The 22,630-nt window shown below is 40.8% G+C and overlaps 1 protein-coding gene and 1 long non-coding RNA gene across 4 annotated transcripts in view; one reads left to right on the top strand and one right to left on the bottom strand.

Moving 5' to 3' along the window:
* The window catches only part of LOC122208459, a 46,430-nt gene extending 33,294 nt beyond the window's left edge, over positions 1 to 13,136 (bottom strand). For 2 of the 3 annotated variants that reach the window (XR_006197237.1, XR_006197236.1), the window contains exons 1-3: positions 13,009 to 13,093; positions 2,759 to 2,860; positions 1,833 to 1,915 (exon numbers count right to left, since the gene is read on the bottom strand). This is a non-coding gene — a long non-coding RNA (uncharacterized LOC122208459). Of the gene's footprint in view, positions 1 to 1,832; positions 1,916 to 2,758; positions 2,861 to 13,008 lie in introns of all 3 variants that reach the window. The other variant, XR_006197238.1, reaches the window with a different exon arrangement.
* Positions 13,137 to 13,285: 149 nt separating this feature from the next.
* PSMD7 (proteasome 26S subunit, non-ATPase 7) lies at positions 13,286 to 22,143 on the top strand. Its single transcript, XM_042919572.1, has 7 exons — positions 13,286 to 13,369; positions 15,685 to 15,776; positions 16,842 to 16,934; positions 17,668 to 17,765; positions 18,501 to 18,581; positions 20,404 to 20,495; positions 21,179 to 22,143. Exons 1-7 carry the CDS (start codon positions 13,296 to 13,298, stop codon positions 21,621 to 21,623), a joined length of 975 nt encoding a protein of 324 aa, XP_042775506.1. The 5' UTR covers positions 13,286 to 13,295; the 3' UTR covers positions 21,624 to 22,143.
* The last annotated feature ends 487 nt before the right edge of the window (positions 22,144 to 22,630 follow it).

Raw genomic sequence — 22,630 nt, 5'->3', positions numbered from 1 at the left:
TTAATTACTTAACTCGGGCAAAAGATGTAAAGCGTAACACTAAAAACATAAAATGTTGGAGGGGGAGCAAAAGGGTGGTTTAAGCAAATGAAGTTGTAGTTATCACCTTAAAATAGACTATTAAATTTTACATAAGTCTCATGGTAACCATAAAGTGAAAATCTAAAAAAGATACCCACAAGATAAAGAGAAGGAAATCAAAGAATTGTCTGACTAAAATGGGTACATCAGCAAGTATATTATCGTCCACTTTTGCAGATGAGGAAAGAGAGGATGTTAAAGTAAACAGGTCTGTCTGATTATACAGGCTGCACTATTAAAACACTATGCTCTTCTGCCCTGCTAATATGACAACATGACAACATATTTCCAGTGGTTTCTACAAATATGACAACAACAACAATAACAATAATAATATGTGATTATGGAAAAACTGAAAACCATAACAAGAAAATGCAATATACTACTCATTATCATTACTCAGGGACAACCACTGTTAATAATTTGAGGTATTTCTTTCCAAGCTTTTTTTCTGAAGCATTATCTAGCAACATTTCATATTAATACTTAAGTATTTCATTTTAATACTTAAACTAGTATTTGGTATTTCTTATTAAAAACCACACATCACTGTTCAATATATAGCAAAACAAAACCCACCCCTGAAAAGGTTAAACTGTAAGGAGAGGGTAATACACAAATTGAAGGACTCATTTGCAAACCAGGCTATATTTACACCAAATACAGAAGTTACTCAAAATACAGAAACTTTAAAAACATTCAGAATCAACTAAAAGGTCAGCACAGTTTGCATAAGATCTCTCAGCAAAACAAATCTGAAGTTACCTGCATTCCTGGAAAGAATCTTAAGTAAAACACAAAATTATTAGAAGTTTCCAAAACATGGCTTTGCAAATTTTACTCATGCAATAAGTGCTCATTATTGAGTGCTATTCTGGCACTCAGGTGCCTTGGAATCCAAAGAGGAACAGTACAAAACCTCTGCCCTCTAGGAACCTTCCTTCAACCTTGGGAGCCTGAAAGTAAACAGAGACTAAATGATACATTAAGTACAAGGATAGACCATGTGTCAAACACTTGAGTATAACTGCCCTGAGGGTCAAGGTCCTCTCAAAAGCTCCTGCACTGAGACCCAAAGGATGATGCAGACAACAGAGGGAAGGACACAGCAAGCAGAGAGAAAATATATGCAAAGGCAGCAAGGCATGAGTTAGGATGGCACAGCAGAGGAATCATCACTCTGGCTAGTGATCAGGTGGTATGTAAAGAAGCTGGAAAGGTGACCAGAAACTAATGAGCCTCTTAGGCCATTTGCAAAACTGACTAACCAATTAGATTTCTTTGAAAAAAGAATGGATGATCTGGATGACTCCCAAGTTTATGACTAGGCCACTGGGACGATGGGAGCATCTGCTAAACTCCTACAAAAGAAGAAAATCTGAGAAGAAAAATGTCAAATTCAATTCCGTCCTGTTCAACTTGAGATGTTATGGGACATAAAACACCTGGATGGAGAGATCCCATAGATAGAAGCTGTCCTGATCTGGAATTTAGCAAAGAGTTTTAAGCTTAAAGTATTTTAATAAATTGCCTACCATCATCAACCAGATTATGCAAGACTGTAGGAAATTCATACAAAATTCTTAGCAACAGGGTGCCTCGCCTAAGTTTTCCATAGAAATTAGACTTTTTCCCTCTCACCCAAGATACACTACACTCAGTTTCTACATACTGCTTTCAATAAGGAAAAGAAAGTGTAGGGTTTGGGGAATACAATTGCTACTAACATGGGGGTCACAAACTTAACTCACATTTAACTCGATGCTCAAATGTTCAGGAAACCCGTACTCTTATTTTTGTCCCTGATGAGCCTTCCTTCACAAGCCTCCACACGCTGGTTAACATGGAAAAAAATAACTTTTTAAAAATTAAATGTCCAAACTGGTTTAAGTTAAACAATCCCTTTGGAATAGTTTCCATCTTGTAGCCAGTGTTCTCCTTAGCCTCCCTTCTCCCCCTAAGAAGACTGGCATATGAATGGAGGTGCGGGGTACATGTGACTTTGGGGCAATGGAAGAAAGGGGGCTAGTCCTTACGCTGTCCTTGGATGTATCCTGGCCAGTGTCTGCTGGCCTCTGGTACAATGTTTCTTATAGCTGTGTCACTGAGGGCCATGGTGGCCTTCACAGCCATTCCATGGCTGATATATTTGGGACCCTTTCTTGTGGCTGGGCTGCCCTGGGAGTGCTCCCAAGCCAACTGGCCTCACCTCAGTGCCCCTGAGGTATTTCTGTGACTATGGTTAGGGCTGGCTCAGGTATTCTGTGCTGTGGGATTTAGTGCATAGCAGAAATATCCCCCCCATTATAGCCATCTCCTTTTGCTACTTGTGGGTCCTCTGTCCATGCCTCACCAGAACCAAGAGGAGCACAGGCAGCCAAACCTGAAAGCCTTCATTCCACTGCCTTCACCTTTGCTATCAAATCAATGTAGTTACACACAGCTAGATGCAGGGCATCTACGATCTCCCTGAGTCCCAAAAAGACACAAGATAGGAAATCTTCCTTGCCCTCTTGTACTCTCACTCATCCAAAACACCTCCCACTCTGAAAGACAATGAGACAAAGCCCAAAGAAGGGAAAACTGAAAAGCATCTAACCACCTTGTCCATGTTCTTCCTTCACTTCCCTTGGCAGGAAAATGACTGGGGTTTTCTTTTACCTCCTTTACATCATACCTTCATTCTTCCTGTCTCTGGATATGTCTTAATGGCAAGCAGAGCATTTCCTTATGCTACCAGAGGACCTATGGCTCTGTGAACTGAGATCTCCAACCTAGGCTGAAACAAAAAGAGTAAAAAATTTAGAAAAATTATCTCTCAAGACAATGCTCTGGCTTGAGAAGCAATTAACTTATTGAATAACCCAACTGTGTATGCGTCAGAAGCTAAATATTACCTCTTGTTCTCTGACTTACTTCTCCTTGACCCACACCCTCTCCACAGATGGACGCTTCCTAAAATCTAGAGCAAATGTTTTGTATGGAAAAGGCAAAGACAGAAAGGACATTAATAATTTTCCAAAGACTACCTCCATTGCACACACACAATGGCCTCCATTAGAATAGACAAGTTCATTATAACATAATCACAGTCCAATGCACATAGACACACGCACGTACATGCCCCTCCAATGCTTTCTGCCTTTGTATATATTATTTCTAAAAGTCTTACTTTTTCATTCCCGGTTTTCTTGTTTGTCATCAACTTTGGTTAATAAAGTACTAGAATTTTTAAATTATTTTCTTTCTTTTATTATGGGATGACAGAAAAATCTAAAGTCCTCCTCTTAGGAAAATATCGCAATTTTTTTTCAAATGACCAACAGAGGCCTTGAGCTATGTATCTAATTTGTAACAAAAAGAGAGCTATTTTTAGGCAGTATTTGCTGAATACATAATACCATCCTATACACACATATAATTACTGCTCATTGACCATTGAATTCTACTTCTTATTGCAGGAACCCAGGACTTTACTATGTTTCTCCCACCCCAAGTATTTCTCAGGACCCCAGGGATGTTGTATATGCACACAGTGAGCCTGTAGTATCCTTGGTTTTATTTCTTCCTGCTCTGACCCATCTGTTGTGTATCTCCACATCCACTAGGTCTGCTGACACTGCTGATACCACCATCTCCCAGAGACTCCAGTGTCCTGCTGACACCATTGCTCAAATATCGGTGTCTCACGGGGCCAAACCTGAAAAGTGGGTGGAAGGGTTCTCTTGATGTTTTGGGGTCACACTCTGTTAGAGAAATACTGTAAGCAGTACCACTACTTGTGCATAAATGTCTCACAGAGCTTTTATGAAACAACTCTTCTAATTTTCTCATAAAATTTATCCAACATGGCTTTTTGGCCTCAGATATGAGTCCAATGAGGGGTGAACTGAGAGTCAAATCTGAGTGGCAGATTCATAATATCTCAAGAATCACTAGTCTTTCTCCAAAGACTAAGTCTTAGTAGTTGGCTTGAACTGGTCTATCCGACTCTTAAGAAGAATCCCACTGCAGGGGCGCCTGGGTGGCTCATTCACTTGCAAATCCTACTTTGGCTCATGTCATGATCTTGCAGTTCATGAGTTCGAGCCCTGCATCAGGCTCGCTGCTGTCAGCGCAGAGCCTGCTTTTAGATCCTCTGTCCCCATCTCTTTCTGCCCTTCCCCATTCTTACTCTCTCTCAAAAATAAACATTAAAAAAAAAGAAACTCACCATTGCAGGTTTCTCAGTGACATATGCAAGTAGAGCTCAGTGGACCTCCCCAGGTTTGCCATACATTCCCAAATGTGTCTAAACCCCAGTAATGAATACAGCTTAGGCTGAAGGTGGTAAGTCTACTATATTTTTTTTTTCTTCCAAACCTAGTAAGATGATAGAGACTGTAAAGTTCAAAGTATTGCTGCCATGTTTGCAGGACCATTGTTCCATGATCTGGAATTAACAAAAATAAAATCTCTTTCAAAATACTAGGGTCTGTGGGAGCTATCCCCCAAAATTGAAAGAAAAGATGTGAACAAGATGGCAGTATAAAAATTTCTAGCACTCATTACCTCCCAGAAACATCAACTTGAATAACTATCCACAAGTAAAAAAAAAAAAAAAAATAACTTCACAAGAGACAAAAATTCAAGGTAAAGGATTACAGCACTTGGGTAGAACACAGAAATAAGAAAAAATGCATTGAAGAGAAGGGGAAAGTTTCACATGACTCCTGTCACCTCTCCCCCAAGCCTGGGCAACTTAAAGGAGAAGAGACATCCCTCCAGTGGGGGAAGAAGAATAGAGTAGGCACTCAATTTCACCATGGACCACAGCACAGGCCTGAACCAACAGGCCAAATCTGGCAAACCCAGGCTCCCAACCCACCCTGGCTTCAGCTGATTCCCATGGCCCCAGGTAGCTCCTATGACCCCAGGCTCCCAGGAGGCACCCATGAACTCAGGTTCCAAAAAGACTCCCATGAACCCAGGCTCCTGGCCAATCCCAGAGCAAGACCAGCTCCTGTGACTCAGGTTCCCAGCCCATCCCAGCACCAGTCCCCTGCTGAACTTGATCTATATTCTAGATGAAATGGACCTAACAGACACATACAGAACATTCCATCCAGTAGCAACAGAATACAGATTCTTCTCAAGGGCACAGGAAACATTCTCCAGGACAGATCATAGGCTAGATCACAAAACAAGCCTTAGCAAATTAAGAACATTGAAAGCATACAAAGATTCTCTTCCAAACACAATAGTATAAAACTAGAAATCAATAAAAGGAAGAAAACTGGAAAATTCACCAACATTTGAAATTAAACAACATCCTCCTGAACAACCAATGGCTCAAAGGAAAAATTTTTTTTAAAAAGAAATCAAAATATATATTGAAATACATGAAAGTAGAAACACAATCCCTTGTGTTGTACAAAAACCTATGCAATGTAGCAAAAGCAGTTCTAAGAGGGAAATTCATAGTGATAAATACCTACATTAAGAAAAAAGAAGTATCTCAAATAACAAACTAACTTTACACCTCAAGAAATTAGAGAAAGAACAAACCAAGGCAAAAATTAGCAGAAGAAAAGAAATAACAAGAAATAGAGACAAGAAAAACAATAGAAAAGATCACTGAAACTAACTTATTTTGTAAATGATAAACTAAATTGACAAACCATTCACTGGACTAAGGGAAAAAACAGAGAAGACTCAAATAAATAAAATCAGAAATGAAAGAGGAGAAGTTACAATTAATACCACAGAAATATAAAACATCATAAGAAGCTACAGGAACAATTACATACCAACAAATTGGATGACCTAGAAGAAACGGATGAATTCCCAGAAACATACCAACACTGAATCATGGGGGCACCTGGTTGGCTCAGTCAGTACAGCATGTGACTCTTGATCTCAGAGTTGTGAGTTCAAGCCCCAAGTTGGGTATAGAGCTTACTTAAATATATATATGTACATACACACATACGTACATGTATGTACATATGTATGTATATGTGCGTGTATATTCTATATCTAATATACACACGTACACGCACCTGGGTGGCTCAGTTGGTTAAGTGTCTGACTCTTGATTTCAGCTCAGGTCATGATCTCACAGTTCTTGAGTTCAAGCCCTGTGTCAGGTTCCATGCTGACAGTGTGTGGAGCCTGTTTGGGATTCTCTCTCTCCACCCCTCTCACTCTCTCTCTGCCCCTCCTTCATTTGTGCCCTCTCTCTCTCTCTCTCAAAATAAATAAATGAACTTTAAAATATAGAGTAAAACTTTGGTTTATGTGTATAATTCATTCCGGGAACATGCTTGTAATCCAAAGCATTCATATATCAAAGCGAATCTCCCCATAAGAAATAATCGAGGGGCACCTGGGTGGCTCAGTCAGTTGAGCGTCCGACTTCGGCTCAGGTCATGATCTCCTGGTTCGTGAGTTCAGGCCCCGCATCGGGCTCTATGCTGACAACTCAGAGCCTGGAGTCTGCTTCGGATTCTGGGTCCCCCTCTCTCTCTGCCCTACCCCGGCTTGTGCTCTGTCTCTCTCTGTCTTTCAAACATGAATAAACATTAAAAAAAAAAAGAAAGAAAGAATGGAAGCTCAGATGATTCATTTCACAACCCAAGTATATTCATATAAAAATGATTACAATACTGTAATATTATAAAAATAAAAAAGAAAATACAAAATATAAGGGAAAATAAAGAAATTAACCTGCACTTACTTTTAATTTTAAATTTTTTAAATGTTTATTTATTTTTGAGAGAGGGACAGAGCATAAGTGAGGCAGGGACAGAGAGGTAGGGAGATACAGAATCCAAAGCAGGCTCCAGGCTCTGAGCAGTCAGCACAGGGCCCAATGCAGGACTCGAACAAGATCATGACCTAAGGTGAAGTTGGATGCTTAACCCACTGAACCACCGAGGTGCCACTGCACTTACCTTTGAAAACCTTCATGGCTGGTATGAGGGAGACGAGAGAAGGGTTATTGTGCAGGACAACTTTCACTATCACTAACAGATGTTGACAACAGTACAGTATTAATAAACTCCTGTCATATACTGTATTTAATGTAACTGGCAATAAGGCAGCAGAGAAAATGGTCTATATCTGCAGGCAGCCTGACCTAGAATGCAGCAAAACATTTCTAAGCTTACTCTTGTTTGGAAAAGCAAAGGACTATTCTTAGGTGCTTACAAGTAACAAAAAATATACTAGTGCCAGTTGTGGACACCTTCCAACATTCTGAAAAATCACTGATTTCTGCCAAATACCATGGCCTGAGACCGAGCATCCAAGCATGAGAAACAATCACCCACAATCCCACAGCCAGCGAGCAAGAAAGAGAGAAGAACCATTGGCTCAGTTGTGATCACGTGGCATTCAGTGTCACATACTACTCATATTGCAAGACACTGTTCATTTATCAACTTAAAATTTATTAGAAATGCTTGCTCATCTTGCAGAACACTCTCAGAACAAGTTATGTGCAATCTAAGGTCTTATTATATATATAAAGAAAAAAAAAGACTGCATCATGAAGAAAGAGAAAATCTGAACAGAGTAATAACAAATAAGAAGATTGATGCAGTAATCAAAAACCTCCCAACAAATAAAAGTTCAAGACCAGATGGTTTCACTGATACCATCACTGAATTCTACCAAGAATTTAAAGAAATATTAATGCCAATCTTTCTCACCCTCATCCAAAAATTGAAGAGGGAACACTTTTAATTTTATTAGGCCAGCATTACCCTGATATCAAACCCAGACAAGAATAATACAAGAAAAGAAAACTATAGGCCAATATCTCTGATAGATATAGATGCAAAAATTCTCAGCAAAAATATAACAAACTGAATTCAATGGCACATTAAAAGTATCAGACACCACAATCAAGTGAGATTTATACATGAGATGCAAAGATGTTTCAACACACACAAAAGAATAAATGTGATACACCACATTAATAAATTAAAACCACATGATCATTCCAGGGACGCCTGGGTGACTCAGTCAGTTAAGCATCTGACTCTCGGTTTTGGCTCAGGTTATGATCTCACAGTTTGTGGGTCTGAACCCTGCATCAGGCTCTGCACTGACGGTGCAGAGCCTGCTTGGGATCCTCTGTCTCTGTCTCTCTCTGCCCCTCCTCCCCCCAAAATAGACAAATAACTTTAAAATATATATATATGATCATCTCAATAAATCAGAAAAAGTATTTGACAAGATTCAACACCATTTCATGACTGAAACTCTCAACAAATTCAGTATAGAAGGAACATACATCAACATAATAACTGCCGTACATGACATGCCCACAGCAAACATCATACTCAATGGTGAAAAGTTAAAAGCTTTCCTTCTAAGATCAGGAACAAGACAAAGGTGGCCACTCTCAGCATCCTAGTCACACAATACTGGAAGTCCTGGCCAGAATAATTAGGCAAGAAAAAGAAAGAAATTGCATCGAAATCAGAAAGAAAGAAATAAAACTGTCTCTGTTTGCAGACGATCTTATATATAGAAAATCCTAAAGACCACCAAAATATTGTTAGAACCAATAAAAAATTCAGTAAAGTTGCAAGATACAAAATCAGTTGGGATTCTGGGGCTCCTGGCTGGCTTAGCTGGTAGAGCATGTGACTCTTGACCTCAGGGTTGTGGATTCAAGCCCCATGTTGGGTGGAGCCTATTTCAAAAAATAAATAAATAAAAACACGCTTATTTAAAAAAAAATCAGTTGGGATTCTATACACTAACCACAAAATATCTGGAAAATAAATGTTTAAAAAAATCCCATTTACAATAGCATCAAAAACTATAATATACTTAGGAATAAATTTAACCAAAGGCAAAAGATCTATACACTGAAAATTATGACCCTGATGAAAGATTAAAGATGAAACAAATAAATGGAAAGTTATCCCATGCTCATGGATCAGAAGAATCAATACTGTTAAAATGTCCATACTACCCAAGCCATCTATAGATTCTTTGCAATCCCTACCAAAATTCCAATGACATGTCTCACAGAAATAGGAAAGACAATCCTAGAATTTGTATGGAACCACAAAAGACCCCAAATACCCAAAGCAATCTTGGGGGTGGGGGGAGCTGGAGCCACCCTATCTCCTGATTTCAAACTTTATTATAAAGCTATCACAATTTATTATAAAGCTACCATATGCCAGTATGGTACTGGAATAAACACAGACGCACACACCAAGAGAACAGAATGAGAGCCAGAATAGTCTGAGTAGGAGTAAGAATACTCAATAGGGAAAAGATAGTCTCTTTATTAAATGGTGCCAAGAAAACCAGATATTCACATGCAGAAGAATGAAACTGGACCCCTATCTTACACCACTAACAAAAATTAACTTGAAATGGGTTAAAGATTTTCATGTAAGACCTTAAGATGTAAAATTCCTAGAAGAAAACATAGGAGAAATAGATCCTTGACATTGATCTTAACACTATTTTGTACATGACACCAAAAGCATAAGCAACAAAAGCAAAAATAAATGTGTGACTATATGAAACTGAAAACCATCTGTACAGCAAAATAAGCAACCTAGGGAATGTGAAAAAAATATTCTCACACCCTATATCTAATAACGGGTTAATATCCAAAATATATGAAGAACTCATACAATTCAATAACAAATAATAATAAGTATTTTTTTAATGGGCAGATCAGGATACACATTTTTCCAGAGATACAAATGGCCAACAGATACATAAGATGATCAGCTCAACATCATTAGTCATCAGGGAAATGCAAATCAAAACCACAATGAGGTATCACCTCACACCATAATAAAATGGCTATTATTAAAAAGACATGAGATAACAAGTGTTGGCAAGGATGAGGAGAAAAGGGAACATTTGTGCACTGTTGATGGGAATGTAAATAGGTAAAACCACTATGGAAAAAAGTATGAAGATACCTCAAATAACTAACATAACTACGATATGATTCAGCAACCCACTTCTGGTATGGATACAGAAGAAATGAAATCACTATTTCAAAGAGATGCCTGTACCCCTATGTTCACTGTAGCATTATTCACAACAGCAAGATATAGAAGAAGTGTTCATTAATGGATGAATGGATAAAGAAAATGCCATATATATGTGTGTCTATGTATATAGATTTACATATATATACACATATATATGTATGTGTATATGTATACATGTGTTTATATATACATGTATACATATACACATATATATATATTTCAGTCATAAGAAGGAAATTCTGCCATTTGCAACATGTATGGACCATGAGGGCATTATGCTAAGTGAAATATATCAAGAAGACAAATACTATATGATCTCGCTTATATGTGGAATCTTCAAAGGTTGAACTTACAGGAAGAGTGAGTAGAATAGTGGTTGCCAGAGATAGAAAGGGCTGGAGAAACAAGATGTTGGTGAAAAAAGGGAAAACTTCCAACTGTTAAGATAGGGATCTAATGTACACTATGGTGACTATAGTTAACAGTAATGGCTTATGTATTTGAAAGTTGCTAAGAGAGTAAATCAGAAATGTTCTCTCCACTGCCCCACACACACAAAAGAGAATTATGTGAGGTGATGCAGGTCTTAACTAACTTTATTGTGGTAATCATTTTGCAATATATATGTGTATCAAATCATGTTGTACACCTTACAATTACACAATGTTATATGTTAATTATGTCTCAATCAATCTGGAAAAAGAAGAATTTAACATTTTTTAAAAAAAGAAAAAGAGGATCAAAGGAGAGGAAAATGTATTATCCTTAAGCTCTCATCAGGTTAAGTCTAGAATTTGGTGAACATTCTGCATACCTCTGAATGAATTCAGCATCCAGTAGTGGCTACAGTATCAAATATTATTTCAAGTCAGTTCCATTTAAAAAAAAAAAAGGAGGGGAGAGAGCAACACAGAAAATACCTTCCTTATGATTTCAAGGCATCTTCTTTAAATTCTACATATTTTAGCTTTTTTATATATAAAAAAAAGCTTTCTTAAGTCTCCAATTCTTTTTTTTTTAAGGACTTTTATTTATTATTTTTTTTAATGTTTATCTTAGAGAGAGACAGAGTGTGAGTAGGGGAGGGGCAGAGAGGCAGAGACAGAATTCAAAGCAGGCTCCAGGCTCCAAGCTGTCAGCACAGAGCCCTGACTTGAATGCACGTGAGACCATGACCTGAGCCAAAGTCAGACACTTAAACAATTGAGTCACCCAGGCACACTTTGAGGCTCCAACTCTTAAGCCTTACTTGACACGAGAAAAATCAAAATCAATCTTTGATCTTCTGATATCTATTAATTTTTTTGATTTTTTAAAGTTTACTTATTTGTTTTTGAGAGAGAGAGAGAGAAAGACAGAACCCCAAGCAGACTCTGAACTGCCAGCACAGAGCCCCACACGGGGCTCGAACTCATGAACCACGAGCTCACGCCCTGAGCCCAACCAAGAGTCAGACGCTCAACTGACTGAGTCACCCATACGCCCCACTATTATATTTTTAATTACAAAATTGGGGGGAAGGAATCTTTCCAAGTTCTTTCCATAACAGATACATGTCTATCCTGTGTTGAACACCATAGAAGAGATGAAACAAGAATATCTACTTTGTAATTTTTTTTAATGTTTATTTATTTTTGAGAGAGAGAGAGAGCAAGTGGGAAAGGGCCAGAAAGAGAGACATAGGATCCGAAGCAGTCTCCGTGCGGTGAGCACAGAGCACGACATGGGGCTCCAGATCATGACTTCGGCAGATGCCAAAGAGTTGGCTGCTTAATCCACTAAGCCACTCAGGAACCCCAAGAATATCTACTTTAAAACAGGCACTAAAACCCCTCAAGCATGCTTTACCACATCACACAATGGGGACTGACTTACATTTTCTTAATCTTAAAGTTGTTTTCTCAAGTAGTAGCAATTACTATTAACCAAATCACAAATATTAAAACAAATGAAAATGCAAAGCAATGTTCCCAAAAGGAGGAAGAGTACATTTAATGAATTTAATGGGTAGGACCCAGAAATGAATACTCAAATCTCCCTGATTATACTGGAAGGAGGCCAAGATTCAGAGCAAAAGGCTCCGGGTTATCCTTCAGAGAGGTCAGATCCTCTGGAGCCACGGGGAAGGTAAAAGTTGTTTAAAGACAGGGCAAACAATAAGCAAAGCATTCAAGACGCTTAGGTATTGTTTTTGTTTACACATACAACTCAGAATTAGAAATGTAAACTTGCACGAAATTTAAATAATTTGCCTTTCTGCAAATATGCTTGTCTTCACCTGCTACATTATCCTTAGTCTTTTTCTTTCCTAGCTAAATATCAAAACATATTTCGTATTACTTTTCAGTTACTTCAACCCTTACCTAAGCTTTTATGTGAAAAACAACCCGAATGGTCTGACTCAAGGCACAAATTGAACTTTTCTAGCCCCAGTTAAATGGTAATATAAACAAGTGGAAAAATAAAAACAGGTTGATCATCGGCAAAGTGTCCACAGTAAATATTAAGGGGAAATTCCCCAACAATAAAAATGAGATAAATTTACCAAACCCACTTTAAGAATGTGCCCTCATGTTAGAGATTCATCCCTTCTGAGGTTTTGTTTTGAAGTAAGCTCTACACCCAATGTAGGACTTGAATTCCCACCCTTAGATCAAGAGTTGCAGGCTCTACCAACTGAGCCTGCCAGGCATCCCTAGAGATTTAGAGTTAAATTCTGGAGAATTCCGACATGAAATAAAGGTGAACATTTTCTGGGTGGTGGATATGAATTACTATTTTTTTCTAGTATTTTTTTCTGCAGTCTTCACACAGCGTAAGGGTTGGGGGAGGGTGTGAACTGCGAAGGAACTAAAGCGAAAGGCCGCTGCAAGTGACAGCGCAGGCCCAATACCAGGAGGTCAACCTTTTTCTCAGTCTCCAGTGTGCCTTTAGCTTCGAAGACCAGGAAATCTCCCAGCGAGTCACCCAAGGCGGGCCCCACCTGCCCCCGGCCTTTCCCGTCCTCAAGATGGCAGCTGGCGCGAAAACCCGGGGCAGCGCGCGGGGCGCTCTGGGAGCGGAAAAAGGGAACCGTGGCGGCGGCCGAGCCGGAAGAGGAGGAGCCGGGCCTGGAGGATCCGCGAGAGTCCCTGAGGCTGCCGGTGTTTGCGGGTCGCAAGGAGCGGGGCCTGGCGGGCGGCGTGTGTCGCGATGCCGGAGCTGGCTGTGCAGAAGGTGGTAGTTCACCCCTTGGTGCTGCTCAGTGTGGTGGATCATTTCAACCGGTGAGCGGGTGCGCGGGGCGGCCTATCGGGATCGCCGCTGCTGAGTCACTGGCACGCTGGGACAGCGCGGCGGCGGCGGGGGTGCTGATGGGCCGGGGGTGGCATTGACTCGCCCAGGGGCCCGGACCACCCTCGGATCACGAAGCCTGAATCACCCAGCATCGTCCCCCCGTCCCCAACCGGCACCCCGCGGTCCCTACTGCCCCTTTTACCCAACTCCGTATGCTGCCAGAATATGGGGGCAAGCTTCAGTTGGCCCTGATCCCCCAGGCCTCGTGCCCATCTGTCACTTCGTCCGCCCCTTTTCACCAGAAAGACTCGGTGCCTCGTAGGAAAACGCTGCAGATTTGTGCTTCTGTGCCTCTGAAGGCTGTCACCAAAATTCTGGTCTCAGTACCCTGAAGGGCTCCCGGGGAGAGCTGTGGTTTCTAAGCAGGAATCTGTTTTGATGGGAACTTAAAAGTGTAGATTAGTTGTCAAGTGTTTCTTTTAAAAATAAGAGCGTTAGGAGATTTGGGCATTAATGAATAAAGATAAAACATTCCACAAATGTTTCTTCCGCCTTCGCTTTGCTTGTTTTGGGGCTGTTCTTCCCGCTGGACCTGTTACACGTGTTCATAACATTTACAAGATAATTACTTGAATTGGCAAGTGTAAAGACAAAGTCAGTTGTTGAAGCACCTATTCTCCTGCAACTTGCCTTGTACAACTCCTCATTCAGCCAGAGCTAAAACAAAACAAACAAAACCCTCAAGACTCCTTAAGGCTTGGGGTCCCCATTTCCACTGCTTTGTAGAGCCCTCAGTCTAACAGGATATGAGGGCATTCCCACTGTACAGTAGTTACTATTTTTCTCCCATAGGAACTAGAGGTGCTAAGGGGCTGCTAATTTCAGTTCTGTTCAGATGACATGGTGCAGACACTACTGGCTACTGTCATAACAGTTGTAGGGTTTTAAAAACCATGGGTTTTTGTAGACCAAAAGAAAAGCACATGGTGTGGAAGTTTCCTTGCAAATGTGGAAATTCAGTGCCTGAGATTTCCCAAAAATTCAGAATCACCAGGGATATAGAATCCTTAACTTGGTTTGACCCAAATCCCAAATTTAGTAAGCATTTATAAAGTTGCGGAGCCGTGGGGCACCTGGGTGGCCCAGTCAGTTGGGCGGCACCGACTACACCTCAGGTCATGATCTCACAGTCTGTGAGTTTGAACCCCTTGTCGGGCTCTGTCCTGAGAGCTCAGAGCCTGGAGCCTGCTTCGGATTCTGTGTCTCCCTCTCTACCCCTCCTCCGCTCACACTCTGTCTCTCTCAAAAATAATAAAAAATAAAAGATTTTTTTTCCGAGTTGTATGTTTAGAAAAATTAATACATTAAATGCAGTGACTGTTAAGGAATTGTGGTTCGTTTCACATTGGAGTGACCTTTGTCTTTCCTTTGAACATGAAGTTGTTTTGTGTCTGTGCCTCACATTTGCTAGCGGTTAAAGGAGAATCCTATGTGAAGATCTCATTGAAATGAGATTGCATAAGTGAAACACTTGTAGCTCCTGAAGACAAAAATCACTGAGGAGGTTTGACAGGTAGATAGAAATGCTGAAGTAAAATCTTTCTCACTTGTTCAGCCCTCCTCTCAGTGTAAGTACGTCACCAGCTCACATCTGACCTCTGCCTGATTAAGCCATTCACAGAGACCAGATGGCACACGCATTAACTCAGGGTCAGAACCCAGTGTCTGAGCCCCTAGATGGTACAAAGAATTGTAACTTCTAGTGGGGCTTGTCCTCGTGGGCTAGATAATCCAGAGAACAGTTGGCACACCAGACCATAAAAGTGGTTCTACATTAGCATCTTTATCTCCGAAAATATTTGAGGATTGAGAAGATGGGAAAAGTTTAAAGGAGAAAGCTGCAAAAGAAAAAGTTAAAGGTGGTAGCATAACTGAAATGTATTTTTCAAACACCAACCAAATAACATTTTAAAACTCTTAATGATCTGGGGAGTTTTTATTTGCTCCATTTTCATTTCTCCATTTAAGATGAATAACTGCAAACTTTGTAAAGTTTGAAATGTTAACAAGCATGTTATTTCTTAGAAATAACAAGTGGGTAAAAAATGCCAGTGTACAAAGTTCGTGAATTACCTATTATATTTATTAAGTTTTAATATTACGGACCTAACACATTTGTTTACTGGGATTAGATCGCAGGTAAACTAACTTGTATCTATACCATTGATATTTCCTGTTGAGTATCTGATTGTTGGCTTCACCTCTCTGTGTGCCTGTCAGACTGACCTTCTGCTTTCTCCCTCAGAATAGGCAAGGTTGGAAACCAGAAGCGTGTCGTTGGTGTGCTTTTGGGGTCATGGCAAAAGAAAGTACTCGATGTATCCAACAGTTTTGCAGGTACAAGACAACTTTTACATTTTTCTGAGCGTGGTTAAAATGTCAAACAGCTTTAAAATAAAATAAGAAACCCTCATGGTTTCCATTTTTACTACAACCCAGAAATTCAATGGCAGAATTGCTAAAGTATAGAAAAGGGAGGCCAAAGAGTACTCACTAAACTGAATAGTAAATATTTTAAGTTTCCTGACCCTCAGAGAGTCTCCATTGCAACTGCTCAGTGCTGCTACTGTAGCAGAAAAGCAACTGTAGACAGTATGTTGACAAAGGGGTAGCTATATTCTAGCAAAACTTTATAAAAGTAGGCAGCTCTGATGTCGTAACCTTGCAATCCCTGTAAACTGTTAACCATGGTCATGGGTTGGCAAGGGGAAGATGGAGAATATTACCTTTTACTCAGCATCATGAATCTTTACAAGAATGTATCCAGGGGCTTCTGGCTGGCCCAGTTAGTTGAGCCTCTGACTCTGATTTCAAGTCAGGTCATAATCCCAAGGTCATGGGATCTATCCCCACATCTGGCTCTGGGCTGAGCCTGGAGCCTGCTGAAGATTCTCTCTCTCTCTCCCTGGGCCCCTCTCCCCTGCTGGCATCCATGTGTGCACTCTCTCTAAAATTAAAAAAAAGAATGTATCCATGTATTTTATGATTAACAACAAAGAACAAAATAATTGGTCTGGAATAAACTGTAGACCTGAGGTCACAATCTCCAGTATCTGAAAGGACCAAGCAGTAATGTTATTTGTTAAAGGGAAATATTGGGAAGTGATAGGGCTTTTAGCAGACTGATGAGCTTGTGTCCCTGTTAAGGTAGGGACAGGAGGGTCCTCTATCTGGCTCTAGCCAGTTATTGCCAGGTCTTTCAGTTTCAAGAGAAGTGGAAGTCTGGATTTTTATATGAAATCTCCCAGTTTTTAATAACAGCAACTTAAAAAGTAATTTTAATGCTGTGTTGAACAAGCCAAACATATCGATCAGATGTGGCCTTGGGTCTCCAGCTGTAACATATGACCTAGAGTTCTGTCTAGCACCCTAAACTACGTCCTACTTATTTTTTCTCCATAGTACCTTTTGATGAAGATGACAAAGATGATTCTGTCTGGTTTTTAGACCATGATTATTTGGAAAACATGTATGGAATGTTTAAGAAGGTCAATGGTATGTCTTGATTGATTGATTTTTTAAAGAAGGTATTGATTTATATCTGTGTGTATTTGTGTATGCATGCCCAGCTACATGCCCCTGATGTGCTGTGGGGTTTTTTTTCCTTTTCTATGTATTCCCTTCTCTTTGTTTAATGTCAAGGGCTCTTTCACTTAGCTAGTCTTAAGACTAGTGGTAGTAAAGGAATGAGGTGGAATAAATGAGAAACTAGAGTAGCAATTTAAGACCAGCTAGACCGGCCTAGGTTTTGGGTAAGAGATCTAGCCCTCTGCAGCAGAAAAGTGAAGCACTATCAAATGAAATCCACCTGCCCCTAGAGCTTAAGTACCACCACGGTAAATCTGTCTCTCTGTCACGTGTCATCTTTGTTTTATTTCCTTAGAGCAACCACATAGCTCTTAGAGCTCCCCCCACAGGTCACGGTTCTAATATGTGTGACAGAGACTTGCGTTTGTTTACATATTGCCTTGGAATTGTTTTCTGGTTTCATGGACTGGCCTCAACTAGTCTGAGATGTGGGTGTCTCTGGATTTCCCTCACTGCTTATTTTCTGAGAATTCTATTCCTGAGTTTTAGATTTCACAAGTATGTCAAGGCTTAAAATAGGTGTCTGGAATTTTGAAAAAGATAGAGAACATAAGGACTAGAGATCTTACCACCCTTTTGGAGGGAACTCTATATAGATCTTCATGTAACAGTTCAAAACCATTAATGTTTTCCTTCCCAGCCAGAGAAAGAATCGTTGGGTGGTACCACACAGGCCCTAAACTACACAAGAATGACATCGCCATTAATGAACTTATGAAGAGATACTGCCCTAACTCAGTAAGTTCACTCTGTCTTTAAAACTCTTGAGTGATATTCCTTGCCTGCTAACTTATGTAAGCATTTGGATTTGGATAGCAAATCATTTCACTGCTTTTTCTCTATAAACTGCTTGTGTTGGTTGGTAGCATTTTCTTTTCTTTCTTTTTTTTTTTTTTAGTTTGTTAATTAATTTATTTTGATAAACACTGTCAGTGCAGAGCCTGACTTAGCTGGGGATGGATGGGGTGGGAGGGTGAGATCATGACCTGAGCCAAAATCAAGAGTTGGACACTTAAATGAACTGAGCCACCCAGGCATCCCGAATTGGTACTGTTTTCTACAGTTTACACTAACCCAAGATACTTATAAGTAACAGTAAACGTGTGCTAAGTGCTTAATCCTCCCAATAGCTATATGGGGTTTTACCCTCTTAACAACAAGAAAAGTGAGGTTCAGAGTGGTTAGTAAGGTCTCATACATGTTGGGGATGGGACCAAAATGTTGCCTGTCTTGATTCGGACTTTCTTAGACTTGATAACCGCACTGTACTACCTCTCAGCTTGTTAATGGGTGGGGGCGAAGAGCAGAGAAAATGGTGGGATCGTGTGAAATGTAGACTCGTTTCTGCTGAAAATTCCAGCTCATGTCTGGTTGAATGAGTGAATAGCTTCAGTAATCCTCATCAGAAGGATGGCTGTGATTATTCCTTATGCTTGGTGTGAGCTGGTTTGCTAAAGTGTGTTTTTCTGCCAGGTACTGGTCATTATTGACGTGAAGCCAAAGGACCTGGGACTGCCCACAGAAGCATATATTTCGGTGGAAGAAGTTCACGATGTAAGTCATCTGGCTATGAGCCTCGGAGATTAGATTTTTTGCTTATTGGACTATTCAGATTTTTTGTTGTTTTAATCCTTTCTCTCTAACAAGGAGTAGTTTGTTGATTTCTGTCAACAATTTGATACTATGTTTCTTTCCCCCTTGAGTTTTTGAATCCGCAAATTTTAGAAATTGACAGGACCATACAAATCTAAAATCCCCTTTTACAAATGAAATTGAGGCCCAGAGTCCTCCTCATATATTTGTCCAGAGATGTTGACAGCACGGTTAAGTGCAAAGCCTGGTGAGTTTCGTCTTAATCTAACGTAGTTTCCACTGTTCTGCTCCCCCTGGGCCAGCATTGCTTTCTCCTTGAGGATTTTCCTTCCCTGCGGATAAGATAGAGGTTTTCTAATAGAGTGAGTCAGAGCTGCCTGGAGCTAGATGGCAGGACCCATCTGTGTGATTTGACGCCTGAATGTTCCACTCCACAGCATCCAATACCTGCTGTATGGTCCATTAGCTTGCGCTTCAGGTGTAGACACGAAGAGGTACCAGAAGATAGCTTTTCCCTATTTCCAAGAAAACTAAACTCTGATTCTAGGGTAGCACGTGGTGTGAAAATACATATGTTTTGTTGTGAGCATAAAGTTTTGCACTTGAACTCAATCTTGAATTTCCAAAGTCAAAAATTTAAAGGATAAAGTCTGGATTTAGATAGGTAGTCTTTATCCTTATGTCCAGCTATTAAATCAGGAAAAAGATTTTAGGTTAACTCCCTGCAAATGTTCCTTGCACGGAGCTCTATCCGCCTGCTTCTCTTTTTGCCTTGCCACTAGGGAGCTTAGGAGATTTATTCCCCTGTTGAAATAAGGCTTTCATCCTTGGTCTGATACAATTTTTAAGTTAATTTTACCCTGCCCTTTCCAAAAAGAGTTAGAAGTTCTTACACCCATACACACACACAAAAGCAAGATTTTTCAATAAGGGATGGAAGGGACATGAAGGCCATAACAGAAGATGAAGCCAAGGGAAAATGAGCACCTGGAAAGCCGTGCCATGAAGTCCTGGCCATTCTAGCTTCCAAAGTAAAGACATAAATGGCATTTGCAGGATTCACACTGTCCTGGATAAAATAATTACTGCTAACATTTACACCACTTAATATAAGTTAAGTGACTTTCCCAAGGTCCCACAGCTCCCATAGAACCCAGGCTGTCTGGCTGCAGAATGTGCCCTCACTGCTATGCCCTCCTGCCTTGGCAGACACTTCGTAGCCTTTACAGAAGATGTATAGCCTCTTCTCTGGCACAGGTTCTGTGGAAAGTTGCTCCGCAGCCCCATCAGGAGGTCCCCAGGTGATACAGTGAACCACATTCCTGGACAGATCCTTTGATTAATTCAGGCCACCAGAAAGCTGGTTCTGACTGCATTGTTTTGGTGCTCTGGCATCACTGGATCTGAGGGACAGTAGAACGTTAAAAGATTATCTGACATGAGCTTGTTTCCAGTATAGGTATTGTGTATACTGCCTATTCTAGAAAGGATTATATGCTTTAAGAATCAAGTTAATCAAGACTTCCTCGAGTGTCCATCCCCACGGTGGTCTTAAGGGATTGTCAAGATTTTCTGCGGAAACACTGGGCAGGGCCATTTGTAATGTCAGCTTAGAAGATGAAGCTTTCAAAGCAAACTCCCCCATTTCTGCCGGCACATGGAAACCTAGTTAGTACTGTACCCGGGAGGTGATTTGACTGAAAGCAGAGGAACCAAGGTGTGAGAAGGAATGGGTGTCATTGTGCTTCTAAGCAAATAACCAAGGTTAAGCCTCCTCTCCTAGGATGGAACTCCAACCTCAAAAACATTTGAGCACGTGACCAGTGAAATTGGAGCAGAGGAAGCTGAGGAAGTCGGAGTGGAGCACTTGTTACGGTGAGCCTCAGGATGGCGTCAGAGTCATAAGCGGCCCGAGAGGCTCTGTCAGGAGTAGAGAGATCTGGGCTCTAGGCCCGGAACATTTCTAGGGTGTCTTGAGTCACGATTTATGATTGTGGGTAATACATCTTGGTGGGCAACTGCAGTATTGACGTGACAGGAACAGATGTGTGAAGATGTGCAGATGTGTGCTCTTGCCGTGCGTGTGGTTTTCGGGGAAGGTAGCCTGCTGACAATCTACGTGTGAGGATGGATTTTTATTTTAAGATACTGTAACCCTCACTCAATTCAGAAGGGTCATAGTTTTTCTCAAATAAGATTCCTTCCAGTTCAAAATTTAGTCCTGACTGATTTAGGCTCCTCACAACATCATACAGATGAGGATGGAGAAAATGGCACCCTTTTCATGGAAGTTGAAATAGTTTTGGTTTTTTTTTTAAGTGAAATGGTTTCATTTTTAGTTCTCTCCTGTTTTTTGAGAAATGCCTTGTGATGAGAAAGATAAAATGTATGCCTCCAAATAAAAACAAAATTAAGGCACTTTATCTTGATAGAATGATGAAGTAACATTTTTCTTTTGAAAACTTGCCCCTCCCCACGAAGCTGGGTGTTTGCCTGGATTCTGAGACCCTGTGTGATGATACAATGCACCGATGCTTTTGCCTGCCTTCTTGTTACAGAGACATCAAAGACACTACAGTGGGCACTCTTTCCCAGCGGATCACAAACCAGGTCCATGGTTTGAAGGGACTGAACTCCAAGCTTCTGGATATCAGGAGCTACCTGGAGAAAGTGGCCACGGGCAAGCTGCCCATCAACCACCAGATCATCTACCAGCTACAGGACGTCTTCAACCTGCTGCCGGATGTCAGCCTCCAGGAGTTTGTCAAGGCCTTTTACCTGAAGACCAACGACCAGATGGTGGTGGTGTATTTGGCCTCGTTGATCCGTTCTGTGGTTGCCCTGCACAACCTCATCAACAACAAAATTGCCAACCGGGATGCAGAGAAGAAAGAAGGGCAGGAAAAAGAAGAAAGCAAAAAGGATAGGAAAGATGACAAAGAGAAAGAAAAAGAGAAGGAAAAGAGTGACGGAAAGAAAGAAGAGAAAAAGGAGAAAAAATAAAACATGTAGCTTTTTAATTTGTAAATTAAAATCTTATAAACTAACTCAGTGTGCCACTAGAGGGTTCTTTTTACTTTACGTGCTTGTTAAAAGCTGTACTGCTGAGAGCTCTCTGCCCCGGGTCACTCTTGCTGCAGCGTGGAAGGGAGTGCACAGAGGCACTGAGCTCGCACCTGAACCGCAGCTTAGGCTGCCGTGTGTGTGGGACACGCTAGCTCAGGCTTCCGGTCATGTGAGAAAAGTGAGGAGAGGTAAACGGAACATTATTGGTACTCTTCACTCTTACCTATAAAAGTGGAAGTTGAATTTTCCCCATCTTAAAAGACTCTCGGGGTCTGTTTCTGGCAGTTTGCAAAATTGCAAAACGGAATGCATGAATTCCAGAAGTGCTCTGCCTTAGAACACCCTGAGTCCTGACCCTCTGAACTCTGTACCCTCAGCTCTGGCATTCTCAGGGCTTGGGATCCAGCCCCGAATATTGTTTACCTTTGAAGACACAATTAAATGACTTGGTTTTTAAGTCTGTGTTCTAGTCGTTTTTGATTCCGGGAGTGGCAGTTGTTCTCACAAGCAGCCAAGACTTCCTTTTTCATTGAAGTTGCCTTAAAGAGTTATTTTAGGGGCTCCTGGGTGGCTCAAACATTTGAGCATCCGACCTCAGCTTAGGTCATGATCTCGTGGTTCCTGGGTTCAAGCCCGGTGTTGGACTCTGTGCTGACAGCTCCGAGTCTGGAGCCTGCTTCAATTCTGTGTCTTCCTCTCTCTCTGCCCCTCCCCTGCTTGTTTTCTGTCTCAAAAATGAATAAACCTCAAAAAAAATTTTTTATTAAGTTATTTAAGACTTGGAATCTTTCATGAAAGAGAGTCTCATTTGTTTAAAAACATCCTGATGGTGTGAAGAGCTCTCAACAGCCCAGAAGACCTGTGTCCTAGTTTGTGCCTCAGGTTTGTCATCTGTGAAGTCCCTAGAGCAGTTCTTCATAAGGGGCATGGTTACTGCGGTAGGT

This window comes from Panthera leo, chromosome E2, assembly GCF_018350215.1.
Source record: "Panthera leo isolate Ple1 chromosome E2, P.leo_Ple1_pat1.1, whole genome shotgun sequence".
Classification (NCBI taxonomy): domain Eukaryota; kingdom Metazoa; phylum Chordata; class Mammalia; order Carnivora; family Felidae; genus Panthera; species Panthera leo.
This window is presented reverse-complemented; position numbering and strand designations above follow the sequence as displayed.

Coding starts and splice junctions, on each gene's coding strand:
- PSMD7 (XM_042919572.1), top strand. CDS start 13,296: ATGCCGGAGCTGGCTGTGCAGAAGGTGGTAGTTCACCCCTTGGTGCTG. Junction 18,582..20,403: donor CGGTGGAAGAAGTTCACGAT/GTAAGTCATCTG, acceptor CTCCTCTCCTAG/GATGGAACTCCAACCTCAAA. Junction 20,496..21,178: donor GGAGTGGAGCACTTGTTACG/GTGAGCCTCAGG, acceptor TTCTTGTTACAG/AGACATCAAAGACACTACAG.